This window comes from Rhodamnia argentea, chromosome 5, assembly GCF_020921035.1.
Source record: "Rhodamnia argentea isolate NSW1041297 chromosome 5, ASM2092103v1, whole genome shotgun sequence".
Classification (NCBI taxonomy): domain Eukaryota; kingdom Viridiplantae; phylum Streptophyta; class Magnoliopsida; order Myrtales; family Myrtaceae; genus Rhodamnia; species Rhodamnia argentea.
In genome coordinates, this window is record NC_063154.1 from 30,117,863 (window position 1) to 30,134,330 (window position 16,468).

At 41.6% G+C, this 16,468-nt stretch overlaps 1 protein-coding gene across 2 annotated transcripts; it reads left to right on the forward strand.

Moving 5' to 3' along the window:
- The first annotated feature begins 3,670 nt into the window (after positions 1-3,670).
- Positions 3,671-12,141, forward strand: LOC115730331 (conserved oligomeric Golgi complex subunit 1). Of its 2 annotated transcripts, XR_007198327.1 has the most exons (7): positions 3,671-6,046; positions 6,919-7,113; positions 8,553-8,830; positions 9,557-9,736; positions 9,845-10,019; positions 11,385-11,611; positions 11,913-12,141. XR_007198327.1 is itself a non-coding variant. In XM_048278605.1 (6 exons), the coding sequence occupies exons 1-6, from the start codon at positions 3,857-3,859 to the stop codon at positions 11,556-11,558; spliced, it is 3,192 nt and encodes a 1,063-aa protein (XP_048134562.1). In that variant the 5' UTR covers positions 3,671-3,856; the 3' UTR covers positions 11,559-12,141. The 2 variants fall into 2 exon arrangements, 1 of the variants encoding a protein (XP_048134562.1); XM_048278605.1 differs by having other exon boundaries at positions 11,385-12,141.
- The last annotated feature ends 4,327 nt before the right edge of the window (positions 12,142-16,468 follow it).

The following is a 16,468-nucleotide window of genomic DNA, read 5'->3' on the forward strand; positions in this document are numbered from 1 at the left end:
GGACACCAAACTAATCTTTGCTGAAGGATGTCCATTATTGTAACCCTGTACTCAAAAGTTTCAAACAAGGGATCTTTAATCTGGACTCAATCATCTACTAATTTCTTCGAAAAATCTCGTGTTTCTAGCGTCGTTCGTTCATTCGACTCGATTGTCGTGCTATATGTATAGGCTAAATCAAGTTCAACATGATTAGATTAGGAAGGAAGGATCCTCTTTTCACGGGGAGAAGAAGGCCCATCAAGTTCGAGAGCCGAGTTGGCTACACGAGCTGCTCTTATTTGGATCATAGGAGAATAATTGTGTTTATCTTTTGCTGCCCATGAAAAAAAAAAAAACCCTTATGCTATAGTTGCATTTTAATCTACATCTACATTTGTTCGAAGGAAAACTGCTTTTTGAATATTGTTTTCCGATTTTTCGATGTTTGGACGACGGAAAACCAGCTAATTTGCGAAAAATGTTTTTTACGGATTGAAAACAACAAAAATTTAGATCAAGGAAAATCGACTTTCCTTCTTGGCAAGAAGGAAATCACTCTCCCCAAACTACCAAACAAACGAAAACTAACAATTTTCTTGGGAGAAGATTTTCATCGAAAATACTTTCCTTTATCATGAAATGCTTAGTAAAATCAACGCGCCAAGGTATCGAAATACACATGATTTACTCATCATTCTTGCTTTGGGGCTCCAACTTTACATCTTTTCCTAAAGTTTCCTTACTTGGGGTGACTCGATTCCTATGCTATGATAGTTTTGCTTTTGATCTTTTGAAAATCTGTCGGATAATACCCCTCTTTGTTGACTGCTCAAAGAGCTCATGTTCTTTTGGCGTGTGAACTGAATGTTAAACCCAGTCACCAAGGCAATAGGCAACAAAGAATATGCCACTCGCGTTTTTATGGTATTCCATCGATTCTCCGGCATGCTCGGAACGGGAGTTGGGGAACGGGTCATATCTGATTGCGAAAGCCGCCTGCATCGACCGAACATGGTAAAATTCCTCGAAAGAAAGAGCCAACAGAAAACCAGTACGGTGAAAGTACGCATAGCCGTTAAATTCTTAACTATGACTCAGATTCAAGATGATTGAAAAGGCATCATGAGATGAATCTGCCAAAAGTCCTAGCCATGTATCGGGCAGTAGATCGGATCCCCGTCGTTTCCGTTTTCCTTACGGAGTTTTCTCGTCGAGAGCGGAGATTGACATCGGACCACCACCGATGAATTATGGAATTTGCAAGAAGAAGCAAAGGAGGAATATTCTTTGTTTTCCTTTTAAGACTCGGTGATCCATCAGAAACCATATGGTGCTGTGGATCGCAAATGGATAGCTTCACAGGAGGTGCTAAAATGACTAGAAAATCGTGCTTTCCTTCTGCCATAGTTGCCCCATCTTAAGCTCAGATGGCTCTTCAGCTGGTAAGCCTCTTGCTCAGCATGCCGGGGAGAGGCTACCTCTGAAGCTACCGGAAGGTCGCGATTCTTGAATTGAGAGTCTAATGTCGCATCAGAAAATGCCACCGTTTGAATGAAGCATCGTTCACTTGAAAATGATGGCACCATGTTGTCGCCATATCCGGAAAGCAGAACACTAGTTTCTATCATGACTCCTGCACAGGCCCGACATGCTGGTGTACAAACAAGTCGACACGGTCGCCAAGCAGAATAAGGTGGAAATCAAACATCAGCTCAAACTCAAAGCGCTCGCAAGTAACTGAATTACAGGCGATGCTACCGTACAAGAGGAGAGACAATACTGCATAACCTAAGGCTCACAACATTGCAAGTTAGGAATTACTGCAGGCTGCATCGGTTTTGTCATTTTCGAGATTTAAGCAGCCCTGTTACATCTCGGACCTCAGTGAAGGTATCTGGAAGTGTCTGTACCGGCGGAATCAAATCTTTCGAAAAGCTTTCACCAGATCATTAGAGGAGTCATCACACCATCCATTGTATTTCTTACTGTTGTATTAGCTGATACACGCGAAGGAAGTCTCGCTCATCCACGTACTTTCCCAACCTCGATGTCCCCAACTGGTGTAACATCATCTTCCTTAGCAAACCTCCAGTGATCTCCCCAGATTTGTCATGAATGCTAGTCTCTCCAAGTTCAACAGAACTTCCAGTTCCAGGTGTTTTTCAAACCGGTTAGCTGGAAGATTGGCTCATTTGCCTCATGGCAGACCCGAAGATCACGATCAGTGTCGAATCCCTGAGCAAGCAGATGCTTTTGGATGGCGCCATTTTTTTTTGCAGCTGTACACGGGCAAGCAATGTTTCCTTCTTCAGCAGCACTGTCGGATGCGATTCCGACTAACTTCTCAATGCCTTGCTTTGTATCCATCGCCCGATCCGGGGTGGTGCAGATCCAGCTCTTGTCCGTCACAAACTTCCAAATTCGAGGACCCTCTGAAAGGAGATGACATAGCATTGTCGCCAATTATTTCCACAGTTGTCAAAGAAGAAGATGCAGATCATAAGAAGATTGATCAGCTCTAACGGACTTTGCAATTTCATCATGTCAATGAAGCTTGAAACATTGAAAGCTCAATCTGATTTTTATGAATAAGTTCAAGAATTTTCCAACTAAAAACACTATAATTTTTTTTTAGGATTCAATTGCATTTCAAACATAATTTCTAAAACTCTTGTGGCAATTACTTTTTCCTCAACTCGAATCATTAGAAACAGCACATTCCATAGGTTACCGTGATCTACCAAAATGATCAAACTTCTGTGAAATCCACACCGGAGCAATCACCAGTCATTTGATTTGATAAATTCAGGCTTATACTAAAGTTAAAAATCCTAGACAACAATCGGGAAGTCAGATTTGAGCTTGATAATCTTAACTTACAAGACGGAGATTATAAAATACAAGTACAAAGATTAAAAAATGACAAATACAAAACATTGGCTACAAAATTGGAGGAAACAAAGTGGTTGACTTTGACGGGGATTAGTGTTTGAAGTGGTTCTTAAGACTTTTCCTAGGAAAAAAACAAAAAAACAAATCGCCCAAAAAATCTTAACCTTTCGTACGCCATGCAATTAAGTTAAAATACTTTTGAATCGATGCAATCAAATTCTGAAATTTCACCCAAAAAGAAAAAATATCAATCAAGCGATCAAAATTAGATATTGCTTAAATAATGATCATAAGTATACTCAAGCACCATAACTTAAGAAAGCTGCGAGTGCAAATACAAAGTCCGGATTACCACCCCGCCCCATTGCCATCTCTTCGGGGGCGGGGTGCTGGACCGAATAGCAAGCGACGGGATGGTGGTGGCCGCCATGGACGAAGAAGAGGAAGAGCCGGAAAAAAAAAGAAGCGGAAAAATTTAGAATACTCGATTGCCGATTTCGCGGGAATATTTAAGGATGTTAATCCCGCCTCGCACGTTAAATATTATGCTTTTTTTTTTTTTGAAACGATTGAAAAATCATGACACAATTATAAAATGAAAATAAGATTGTATCGTGGTTTTTAATTAATTTTTGTTTTTAATATTTTCACCCAAAATAAAAACCTAAAAAGCAACATTTTCTCAGGTCGCCGTGTATATTTTTCCCCGAAATAATTCTGCCATTCCTCGTGAGCGTCGGCGAGTCAAGGCTTGTCCTTCTTCCTCATGTGCGATTTAACTTGAATCCCACTCTTCTTCTTCAACTCAATTTCATCTCCCGAATTCACTGTGCGCAACCCAATCTTTCTCTCTCTATCTCTACCCCTGTCGCTCACGATCCGGATCGTTTTTCCCCCCACCTTCGCGGATCTCCAATGCCCGCTGATCCTCTGAGCTTCGTTTGACGCGATTCGGTGTCTCCCCGGTGGAGGATCAGCGGCGATGCGGGCTCAGCCGCCGTCCGCCCCCGCCCCCGCCGCCGGCGTGAAGGGCGGTCACCAGGACGCCGAGTCCCTGTTCCGGGCGAAGCCCATCGCGGAAATCCGCAATGTGGAGGCCGCGACGAGGAGGCAGATCGAGGACAAGAAGGAGGAGCTCCGGCAGCTGGTGGGCAACAGGTACCGCGATCTCATCGATTCCGCCGACTCGATTGTGCTCATGAAGTCCTCCTGCGAGTCGATTTCCGAGAACGTGTCCTCGATTCAGGCCTCCATCCTGTCCCTCTCCGAGACCCCAAAATTGCAGAGCCCTAGGCACCATAATCCCGCGCGGTTCAACGTGTATGGCATTGCTTGTCGCGTTAAGTACCTCGTTGACACGCCGGAGAACATATGGGGGTGCCTCGACGAGTCTATGTTCCTCGAAGCCGCGGCGCGGTACTTGCGCGCGAAGCACGTGCAGCATGGGCTGGTGCAGGATAACGGGGGCGGCGATCCCAAGATCTTGGCCAACTTCCCTCTTTTGCAGCATCAGTGGCAGATTGTCGAGAGCTTCAAGGCCCAGATCTCGCAGCGGAGTCGCGAGAGGTTGCTGGATGGTGGTGGGCTCAAGATTGGAGCTTATGCGGATGCCTTGGCCGCCGTGGCGGTTATTGATGATTTAGAGCCGAGGCAGATTCTGGGATTGTTCCTTGATAGCAGGAAGTCGTGGATTCTGCAAAAATTGGCTACTTCTTTTGCTAATCCTACTTGTTCGGATGTGGTTGCCATGTTCTGTGAAGTGCTGAAGGCTATTCAGGTTACTATGGGCCAAGTAGGTGAGTTGTTCTTGCAAGTGCTGAACGACATGCCCCTGTTTTACAAAGTCACGCTGAGTTCTCCACCTGCATCTCAGTTGTTTGGTGGGATTCCAAACCCCGATGAGGAAGTCAGGTTGTGGAAGTCATTTCGGGATAAACTGGAGTCGGTGATGACACTGCTTGAAAAGCCGTATATTGCCAGTACTTGTTTGAATTGGCTTAAGGATTGTGGACGGGAAATTGTTAATAAAATGAGTGGCAGGTACCTGACTGATGCCATAAGTAGTGGTGAGGAGATAGCTTTGGCGGAAAAATTGATTAGAGAAACCATGGACAGCAAGGAGGTTCTAGAAGGCAGTTTGGATTGGCTAAAGAGCGTTTTTGGGTCGGAGATTGAATTACCTTGGAGCAGAATTCGAGAACTTGTTTTGGAAGCTGATCTGGATCTCTGGGATGAGATATTTGAAGATGCTTTTGTTCAGAGGATGAAATCAATCATTGCCTCAGGATTTGGAAATTTGACCAGGGATGTAAATATAGCCGAATCTATTCGTACCATTGAGGGAACACCAGGTGAACAGATAGATTTCCGTGCATATCTGAGCAGACCTTCTACTGGTGGTGGAGTTTGGTTCATAGAGCCTAATGATCGGAAGACTCTTGCCCTTACTTCATCAAAAGCACAGGCAGAAGAGAGTAGCTTCCAGACCTGTCTTAGTGCCTATTTTGGTCCCGAAGTTAATCGGATAAGAGATGCAGTAGACAATTACTGCCAGAGAGTTCTTGAGGACCTTCTGCACTTCTTAGAATCTCCCAAAGCAGCAATACGACTAAAGAATCTGGCAAAATATCTGCAAGATAGGTGCTATGAGTATTTGTCTAGCATATTAATGCAACTTAAGGGTGAGCTTGACAGCCTCTGCACTGCACTTGAGAATGAAAAGAGAGAGAGCCATACCCCATCTGCTGCCATAATTGTGGAAAGATCTCTCTTCATTGGGCGACTGTTGTTTGCACTCCAGAATCACTGTAGACACATCCCAAGAATTTTGGGATCACCGAGGTTCTGGGTAAATGAATCAATTTCAGCAGTTTTTGACAGATTACCAGGCCTTTTGGGGCAATCCCGTGGAGTAACTGATTCTCCCGTCAGTGACAGCTCAGTTCGGCAATCATCCTTGGGCTCTAGAAGACATACCTCGTTGGCCACAGCTGCAATACTTGGTGCTGATGATATACCAAGTCCGAAATTCAAAGATTTTTCTATTACTACCCGAGATTTGTGTGTAAGAGCTCATAGCTTGTGGATAACGTGGTTATCAATGGAGTTGTCAACAATCTTATCTCGGGATCTTGAACAGGATGATGGATTATCGTCAATAACTCCTTTGAGGGTTAGTGTTGCTTTCATCGCAATCTATTCTTGTTTTTAAAGCCTTCATCATACAAGAAAGTCTCTGTTTCCCTTTATTGTCTCAACTTCCTGTTGATGCAACCACTGGTAGTAATGAGCTTAGAGTGCTGAGAAATAAAGATAAGTGCCACTGCAAGTTACAACTGCTGCAACTTCCACCGTTAAGTCGTCATAGAACTATGAGTATGGGAAAAGAAACGGAAACTCTAAGGCTAACCTCTGAGGACTCGGGATACAATTACTATTAGGGAAGACTGACAGTTCCCTTATACTGGGTTGTTAGGACTTAAAAAGCTGACGTTCCACACTAGATTTTGGGTTAGTACCAATGGAAGAGGTGTATATCCTTCTCATGCATGGTTGGTGCACTTTTTGTAATTTTCGCTAAACATCTTATTTGGGTCAAAACCTGGTAGAGCTTCTCCTGGTAGGCGGCATACCATAATCGGGAACTCACTACTCAATAGGGACTAGCAGGCAGTGCAAGTAATTGAATTTTAGTTAAGGGATTTTTTCATGTTATGGTGATGATGATGCTTACAATGGCCAGATGAAGGACACACTACATCACTTTTGTTGGCAGTTTAGATAGTCTCTGACTCATCTTCCCTGACTTATTTTGGATGATCACGCATAAAGAGCTTTCTACTGAGAGGCATGACATCACCATTAGCCTGTGAAAAATCAATGGTTCTAGCTGCACTAAAATCTTAACCTGGTTTATACTAGGAAACTTGCTCTATCTTGGTTAATTTTAATATGCCAACTGATCTTTAACTTCTTACTTTTTCTCTTCTTAATTTGCATCATGAATATATTTTTGTACTCAGTCCTTCTTTGTCCATTAAGTAGGGTTGGGAGGACACAGTAATCAAGCAAGAGCAGTCTGATGATGGCCAGTCTGAGTTGAGGATGTCCCTCCCCTTCATGCCTTCTCTCTATGTTATCTCTTTTTCATTTCGAGCGTGTGAAGAAATTCATAGAATTGGAGGTCATGTGCTTGACAAGTTAATTCTGCAAAAGTTTGCCCTGCAGCTTTTGGAAAAGGTATTTACTTAGACTGCCACAGCATTTGGATTTTCATAATTTAGAGTAATTTCGAATCTACTACATATGAAGGTGGCCCTTTTTTCATTATGAAATCAGTAGTATCCTATTACTGTTTTGCTTCTGCTACTATTGTCTTCATCTTTATCCTTTCAAATGCCTTGCTATTACCTTACCCAACCCCATCTCGAGCATTCTACCAAGCAAACGATGTGCATGAGCACATTTTGAATGCTTGGGTGGCTCGATAATTTTTTCATTTGCCCTTACTTTGGATAAATTGGCCATGACAAATAACAAGCAATGAAATTGTGCTTAACAATTGTCCTGACACAAAGTGGTATATGAATGTGTGTCTTGGTTAGACGCATGCTTCCAGTCTCTGCTTCTGATGATTTTATCCTTTGGTAGAATGTTCAAATGACTACTTAATGTCACCTAATTATTATTCTAAAATCATTCGATATTAATATGAAAATCAAGAGTTCCCCCTGGAGTCGCCTTCTTGTTTGAGACACTCTTAAAGCAAGTTTGTTTGACTCTCAACTGCTTGTTGAGTGGAGGGGAAGTCTTGTTCATTGGATGTGTCTGCCGAAGTCAACAGTGAATCACGTGTTGTCACATTGCAATAGGGTTTGACCAACTTTTTTTCTTTGGAAGCTTCTTGAGAGCATTTTGACCTTTGGTAATCTTCCAAGAATGTGAAAATTTGTTTTTACTATCCCTCTTGCAAATTTTTGGATGAATTGGAGGGGGTGAGTTAGGAGAATCTCTGATGTAAAGGAGCTTATAAATTTTTCGCCGCTTGCCCTTTTTTTTCTTTGGTAGTTCTTAGACTCATATGATGTCTAGAGCTGCTTTTATCCCTCTCTTGTAATAACCACCCTTTATGCTCTGTCAATGAAACTTTGTTTACTAATACTCCATATTGGTAGCGAGGAAGATAATGCCTTTAACTGCTTAAAAATGTGTAAAGAAAAGGATGCTTGCATATCTTTTAGATGGGGTGAAGGAAAAACAATTTACATATGAGGAGTCCATCTTACCATCTGCTGAGGGTTTGTTTGATATGTGTTTTCCTTCTTTTCCAGACACTCTGTTATAGTCATGTGCATAAACTTGTTGTCTGATGTTAGCTTTTATAATGAAATTGCAATTCTTTTTATTTCTCCAATGACAGCTGCATTTTAACTGCAGTGTTTTTGTCAGAATATTACGATTACTATCTCTTTGTGAATCTGTAAAGAGCTTTTTCAGATTTATAGTGGTTTACGTCCTACAATATCATAAATTCCACTTACTTTCCCATAATGGTGAATGTCCTACAAGCTGTGCCTTTTGGCTTTTGTCATTTAGTCAGCTCAATGTGGTTTTTGTGTTGGCACGTGGATAGCTTTTTCAATCTGGTATTTGTTTACTGACTGTTTTTGCTTATATAGGTGACTGATATATATGGAAACTACCTTTCTATTGAAGACGCTCATGGATCTAAAGTGTCAGATAAAGGAGCTTTGCAAGTTATGTTAGATTTGAAATTTGTATATGATATTCTTTCCGGAGGTGATTCCACTATGGATGAGGAGTTGTCTAGAAGTTCAAAGCCGAAGTATTCGTTTAGGCAAAAGGATCAAAGACAGAAAAAGTCTGCCATCAGAGCACGCATAGATGGATTGGTACATCGTCTTTCACAGAGATTGGATCCCATAGACTGGCTCACGTAAGTTAGCGGATCTGTTTTTTCTGTTTATATTCTACAAGCAGCCAGTACTCCAAGATGTGTATACAAAATCCAATCTCGATCTTCACGAAGATTCGCATGCGAGAGTTCTGTATTTTTATTCTGTTTTTTTGTTTGAATTTTTTTCCAAGAACATGTTTTAAGCTAAGCGAAAGACAAAAAATGATCTTTTTTTATGTTTGAGGGTAAATGACAATAGGGGGTAAAGAAAAAAATTTCTTTAACGATCAAGTGGTTGTCCTATTGTTAAACCGGGGTAGAAGCTATCGGCATGTGAGAGAATTCTGATACCTGAACTGCTCTTTCGCACGTGAATGATGCTCAATTCTGTGCATTTGGTTACAGCTTTGTTTGATGTCTAGACATACTGTCCAGAGATGATTGTGTACTTAATGCTTCTTTCGGAAAAGGTGGAAATGAAGGAAAATGAGAGGCGAGGGAAGAAGGTGGGACACAAATTAAAATTCCCTAGGTTTATTATTGATGAATTCAAATGAATTGATCGAAATTAGTAAAGATCTTTACCTTCTTTTGGAGGTCTACTTGCTATGATAACATGTAAGAAGACATAGCTAATTGACACCCTTGGACCATCTATCTAGTGTTAGCTGAGTTATGTTTACATCCTAGTGCATGGTTTTTGTGATCATAAGTCTTCATTTTGTTGCAATTACCTGATAGTGTTTTATTGTTCATTCATTAAAGGTTTGAGCCATATTTGTGGGAGAATGAGAGACAGTCATATTTACGGCATGCTGTCCTCTTCGGGTTCTTTGTACAACTTAATCGGTTGTATGTGGATACGGTGCAGAAACTGCCCACGAATTCTGAATCAAATATTATGAGATGCTCCACAGTTCCCCGGTTTAAGTATCTTCCAATCAGGTTAGATATACCTTTTTCATGTGTTTGTGTTTGCTGGATAAAAATTTGGGCTTGCGTGACCAGATTATCTAAAAAAAAGCATATCTTATTACTGAATTTTGTATGCAGTGTACCCGCATTGTCTTCAAGGAGGACATCTCAAGCAACTACTGGTGTTCCTATGGATGGTTTTTCATCGAAGAGTCAGAGATCTTATAGTAATGGAGAAATATCTCGAACAATTGATTTGGACGACAGATCGTCTTCTGGAGTAGCAGCTCCATTGTTGAAATCTTTTATGCAGGTGAGTGTGCTTTCTTTCTTTTGCTTCTTTTTCTGTACCTTGTTGTATAACTTTTTGTCGTGTCCCTGGATAGTCATCTACCACGTTGTTATATGTCTAACTTCCTAAGCTTTATTTGGACTTAGGGTGCGTTTTGTTTAGCTTTTCCAAAGGGCTTTTGGCCTCCAAATGCCACCTTGCGAAGGCTGAAAGCCTCATTAATGAAAATTAGTCAGTTACCTATTTTGCTCTCAAAACCTTACTAAAAATTTATTTTTACCTCTTTTTAAAAGTGAAACCCTAGATTGTTGCTATTCATCTTCTTCTTCAGGGTGGTTGGCGAAGGATTGGCAAAGGGCCGGTGATATTGCTTGACCAAGGCCACCTTGCTTGAGGTTTCGCAATAGCCTAGGCAACGGTCACCTAAGGTCGCGCGAAAGCCCGGGCGACGGTCGCATTATTGCCCAGGTGACCGTCGCCTGATGTTGTGCAACCGCCCAAGCGACGTTTTGTGAGGTTGCCACCTCGGGCGACCGTTGCCTAAGGTCATGCGACCGCCCGGGCGACCGTTGCCTGAGTTCGTGCGATCGCCCGGGCGAAGATAGCTTGGGTTGCGCTACGCCGGGGGTTGACCCGTGTTGTGCGACCCCGGGCGACCCTTGCCGGGGTTCGTCCAAGGTCGTGCTAGCTGACGGCTGCTGGTGCCAGATCCGGTGGCTCGAGCCCTTCATCGGAGAGTCTTTATTTTTATTTTTAAAAAAAGAAAATTAAAGCCAAAGCCGTTTGCAATTTTTTTTTTTTTTCGAAATGCTACTTTAGCCCATAGTTGCTTTACAATGGATGTTTTAGTAAACACAATTTGCATTTTCATAAAGCCCCTTTGCATTTCTCCAAGGCTCCTTTCCAAAGCCAAACCAAATGCACCATTAACCTTTCAACTTTCATATTTTCTTACTTGGAGAATCTTGAAATTTTAAACTTGATTAATCTTTGGTTGTGGGGGTGTTTATTGGGGTTTTTCTGTTTTAATGCATGCATTACTGTTTGAGTTAATCAAGTCATTTATGATATGTAATGTGATAACTACCAAAAGGCTGGGACACAGTGCACGAAAACTTAGTGGTGTAACTTTCTGAAAGTGGCAATAGAAGTCGATAATTTTGGACTTCCTTTTTTGAGCTTGTTTGCGTGGCTGTGCACCGAGATAATTCCATACATGCTGTTTTGGTCCATTGGGAGTAGACGTTGGCTTTTTTGCCGAACATTGTAATTGTGAGATGATTTTAGTTTCAGAGATGTTATATTTTTGGCTAAGTGTTTCGGAAAGAGTCTTTTTCCATGTTCTATGACATGGATCTGATATTTTTTCCTCTCACAATTGGCCAGGTTGGCAGCAGATTTGGAGAGAGCACATTGAAACTGGGATCCATCTTGACTGATGGTCAAGTGGGCATATTCAAGGACAGGTCAGCCGCTGCCTTGTCGACATTCAGCGATGTTTTACCTGTGCAGGCTGCGGGTCTTCTTTCATCCTTCACAGCAACTCGACCAGATGCTTGAATGAGAATGCCTTACGATATGCCAATGGATATTTACACTGGAAGCCACAACAGGTAGAACATAACGCTTTTTCACGCTTTTGCTTCCGGCTTTCCTGAGACTCTGGGGTACTTCCAGATGAGTGGTGCAGCCCAAAAGCTATATCTATAGGATAACAGCAATGAAATAGGGAATACCTTTTGGATTGGGTGTGAGAGGGGCAAGAGCTTGTGTTGGTGAAGTGAGATGAGAAAGGCTTCGTATTTGTTGTGGCGTGCCCGAAGGAATAAGTGAGCTGGTTCAGCATTTTTGATTACCTACCTTTTTTAGGCGCAGACATTTGTAAAGCACAAAATGGTGGTTATACTATGATAGGAGATGTCGAGAGTGTCGAGGGAAGTTCGTTTTGTAAAAAGAAGACATCCATGTGAGGCATATGCTTGGACAGAAAGCATGAGATGCCCCATCATATGCAGAACAAGATAACTTGTTTTTATCATTCAAATTTTGTTTCTCTCGTGCAATTTTTTCTATTCCATGGACAAAATTTAAGTTTCAACAATGTGAATTTTTGGCTCCCTGGATGGATGGATCTTTTTTCTTACTACCTCTTTGGATGTAACGCCTCTTGAACTCAACCTAAGCCATCCATTGCTGTAAATTGAGTAGACTGGACTTCCCTCTCTCCCTCTCTCTCTCTGTATATATATATATATATATACACACACACGCTTGTTTTGTTAGCTGGGGCTTTAGTTGTGAAAATAGCTCTGGGTGGACCCATTTCAAATGACTTTCAACACCTACTGATGGCATCATCCCCCATCGTCGGAAAGCGTTCGAACCAACACGGGCGTGGTTGACCAACCTTGGGGTGGTTCAGGGGGCCATGTTCCAAATTGGATACTGCTGTTTGATGAGTCTTCTTTCCCGGATCTCAGTCCTGGACCCATTCAAAGAACGCTTTTGATATCCGCTCGATTCTCCAATTTCAGCTTACTACGGTAATGAGTTGTTAAACAAGGTGTGCATCATCTATCGATATGGAGGGAAGGAAAATGAAACTATCCTAAGAGAGGAATGCGGACGATTTGTGATTCAAAAGAGGGAGAATTACGTGCTGTGCTCCGTCGGATGCGCTTACCCACTCCCGACGGATGGATTTAGAGGGCTTAAATCGAAAAGAGAGAGAGAACACATGAAAGTTACTGCTTGTGGGGTTGTGGCTTTTATGGATATGCATCATTCTCTGTCCAACTCGGGAACAAGATTGAACCGAACGGGCTAGTTTTAGGTGGTTCCTAGGTGTACCGATCTAGTCCTCGATTCCACATAAGGAACCGGATTGACCGGATCACCTAGATCGGATCGAACCACCGGCCAAAATTCTCAATTTTTTTTTGTTTGACGTAAACTCTAATTTTTCTTTTAATATTAGGAAACTCCACTTGAAGGGAATAGAAGAAATTAAGAATTCTAAATGAAATAACACATTGATATTGATGTAGATATACAGACAGATAGGGCTCTTTGTTTTTAAGCTTAATAGCCGAATCAAACAAGTCTTTACAATACTAATGCTTTGTTTGTTTCATGGAAAATATTTTCCACGAAAAACGTTTTCTCAATTTTCGATGTTTGGGAACGGAAAATGAGTGGTTAGGGGAAAATATTTTCCGATCAACAGAAAAAACCTTCTAAAACTGAGAAAAATGAAAATCATTTTTCCCTTCTATCTCAGGCATCTCTTTAGCAAGTAAGTTTCTGGAAATTAAAAAAATTTCTTTTCTCTTTCCTCATCCCTATTCTCTCTCCTCAGTCCACGTTCTCTCTCCTCCGTCTCTGTTCTCTCTCCTCGTTCTCTCTGCTCCATCCCTCTCGTCTAATACAGAGCAGGTTGTCTAGAGACCTCATCCTTCAAAACCAGCTCCTGCCATGGGCAAGAGCTCTAGAATCATGGCCTCTCCTCGAATCTCTCTGCCAAAATAACCGGAACAAGTTCCCTCGCTACTGGGACGAGCTCGTTGGAATGGCAGAAGGGAGTGGCATGCCCGTTCTCGACGTAATCCCCGTGTTTGTTTGCCACTAAAAAGATACAGAGGCAGAGAAAGAACTGTGATGTTATCAGTTGGTTTTATATTGACTGTGATATATCACATAACTTGAAGAGTTGCGATCCTGGGATCTTCGCCTCCATGGCGAGGCTCGCCTCGCCGTTCTTGAGCTCGGCTGACCCTCGCGGCCTCGCCCGCCTGCACGAGTGTCTGCCGGGGGAGCCATTCCTCGACACCAGGCTGCCTTCGCTTTCAACTTCCTCGCTCACCAGCCGTGGCCGCTCGCTCGAGCTCGGGACTCGCTGGGACCGGCCGAGCCTCGAGCTCGCCGGCCTGCGTCGATGGCCGGGCTGAGGAAGGAGGAAAGAGCGGCGGAGGAAGGAGCAGCAGCAGAGGAAGGTGCAAGCAGCGCATGAAGGAAGGAGGAGGAAGCAAGAAAGAACAAAAGAGAAAAAAGAAAAGAAAATTAAAAATTAACAAATTTAACAAAAAAAATTCAAAAAAAGTAAAACATAATTAAAAATTACTAAAAAATAAAAAATTCTGTGCAATAGAAATTGATTTTTCTTACCAAACTGCGAAAAATATTTTTTAATTCGTTTTCATGTTTTTGCCAAATACCGAAAAATATCACCATTTTTTCAGAAAACGACTTCTTGAAAAATTTTTTTCAGAAACGTTTCATTTTTCGTGAAACAAACAGAGCCTAAGTGTACTTTTAATAAGGGTTAATGGCATTAAAAAAACTTCAAATTATGCCCAATGCGACATCGATGTCCCATATTTTTAATTACGTCACTAGAAATACTAAACAATGTATATGGTGATGGACATACTCCACATTATTTTTTTTTTGTCACAAAAAAATTCCCGAACTTGTACCCGTGTTTAGGGTATTGGTGACACAAATGAAAGAACTTTCGGTATTAATAAATTCAAGTTTTCCTTTTGTTGTAAATGAAGAGTATTTTTGTCACTTTGGTATAACTTTCAGGGTATTGGTGACAAAACAAATTTTGGATAGTAAGGTTACTCGACACTCGACAGTAGGCTAGATGCCAGCTCTGACCAAATACCGAGCCTCGGAGTGGGTGTAGACCATCTTGGAGCAGCTACGGGACGAAAAGACCGATGATGGCGGACTCGGGAGCACTAACTTCGAGAAGGAGTGATCGGTTTTCAATCCAATCTAATTCCCAGACGGTCTAGTGGAGCCAGTCGAGGTGCACATCCTACCCAAACCAAGACGAGGACAACAACAAAAGAAGCAACGTATCAGGTGTCTAATAAGGTTGTTATGCTTCTGCTAAGCGGCAACATACCCTCACAAATTAGCATTTCATTAGCTCGTGCATGTGAATACTCTTGCTCACATCCACAAAACGCAGCAAACATCAAGAATTTAATTGCAAAAACTAACTGAAAGCAAGCTTTGACAGATCGAGCAAGGGAAAAAGGAGCCAAAGCTTAGACTCAATACAGGATCCAAGCTCGGGTACACAAAACCCTCACACTCCTAAGTACGGCACTTACCCCATTAAGCAAATAAAACAGCAAACAACTGAAAGAAGAGGCCGTGCATGAATAAATATAAGGTTTAGGTTTAGGTTTAAGAAATCCAAAAAAAAAAAAAAAAAAAAAATTCTGTCCGGTGCGGTTCCCTCTTGGAACCGAGAACCAGATCGCCCGAACACCGGTTCCAATTTTAAGGAATCGGGAACCGGATCAGCGCTTCCTAGAACAGGACCCAACCGGCCGGTTTAGTCAGCCTATCTTGCTCGCCCTTAACTCCGAGTTCCAAAAACAACCATAAACAAACGATCCTAGATTATCTCTCTATGAAAACTATGAATGCGAGTATCAACAAAAAGCATCAATCTAATTTAATTAAAATCACAATTTATGAACTAACTGTCGGCCTCAAAATAAACTATCAATTGTAACATATTCACCAGAAAATGCTAAAACAAAACTAAATGCAAAGGGAATCGGTTCGGATTAAACCATGTTGAAGACGAGTCGCTCTGTGTTTTAGATTTGGATTGTGAACGTGCTTTGGGATCAATTCTTGGACAAAACCAAATTATAGCATTAATAATCTCACACAATCAAATGGAAAATTGTCCAAAAAGTCTTACATCTATTATACTTTTGCCAATTCAATCTTAAAACTTTCAATTTTATTAATTGAGTTCTAAACCTTTTGGTAATTTTCCAATTGAGTCCATTGGCTAGAAATCGTTAACGTGAATGTCAATTGTCTTACGTGGCATAGACGACAATGACTTGAACAATTTTTTGAATTTATTTATTTATTTTTATTTTTCCTTTTTTTTCCATTGTGCTGGTGTGGGTCATCAGTGACCCTCGCCGTGATGGCCTCACCAAGGGCCTTTGCAGCCCCGCTGGCAATGGGTGAGGGGGCCATCGCCCAAGGCCTTCACGGCCGGCAAGGGTCTTTGCAGGCGGTGAGGGTCTCTAGTGACCATCACCGGCATAATAAAAAAATCGAAAAAGGGAAAATTAAAACAAATTTAAAAAAAAAACTAATAATTCAAAAATTTTGAAATAAAGTTACAAAAATTTATCCACATTAGCACCGATTGTGTCATGTAGGTCGACCAACAACGATTTTCAGCTAATAGGACTCAATTGGAAAATTATCGAAAAGTTTAGAACTCAATTGATAAAATCAAAAGGTGTAGGACTAAATGGATGGAAATTTAATAGGTTTAGAACTTTGTGAATAATTTCCCTTGCAATCAAATTAATCGGATAATGGAAAAAGGTTCTTACTTCAACCACGAAAAGACCGCATTCGCCGGCCAATTTTATTGAATGTCTCGGCCAATTTTACTGAAATCTTCACCTTTTGTT

What these genes read in the sequence shown, in the direction of transcription:
- LOC115730331 (XM_048278605.1), top strand. Translation starts at nt 3,857, where the DNA reads ATGCGGGCTCAGCCGCCGTCCGCCCCCGCCCCCGCCGCCGGCGTGAAG. An exon ending in CGTCAATAACTCCTTTGAGG is followed by an intron (nt 6,047 to 6,918) that starts GTTAGTGTTGCT and finishes TCCATTAAGTAG; the next exon opens with GGTTGGGAGGACACAGTAAT. An exon ending in CCCTGCAGCTTTTGGAAAAG is followed by an intron (nt 7,114 to 8,552) that starts GTATTTACTTAG and finishes TTGCTTATATAG; the next exon opens with GTGACTGATATATATGGAAA.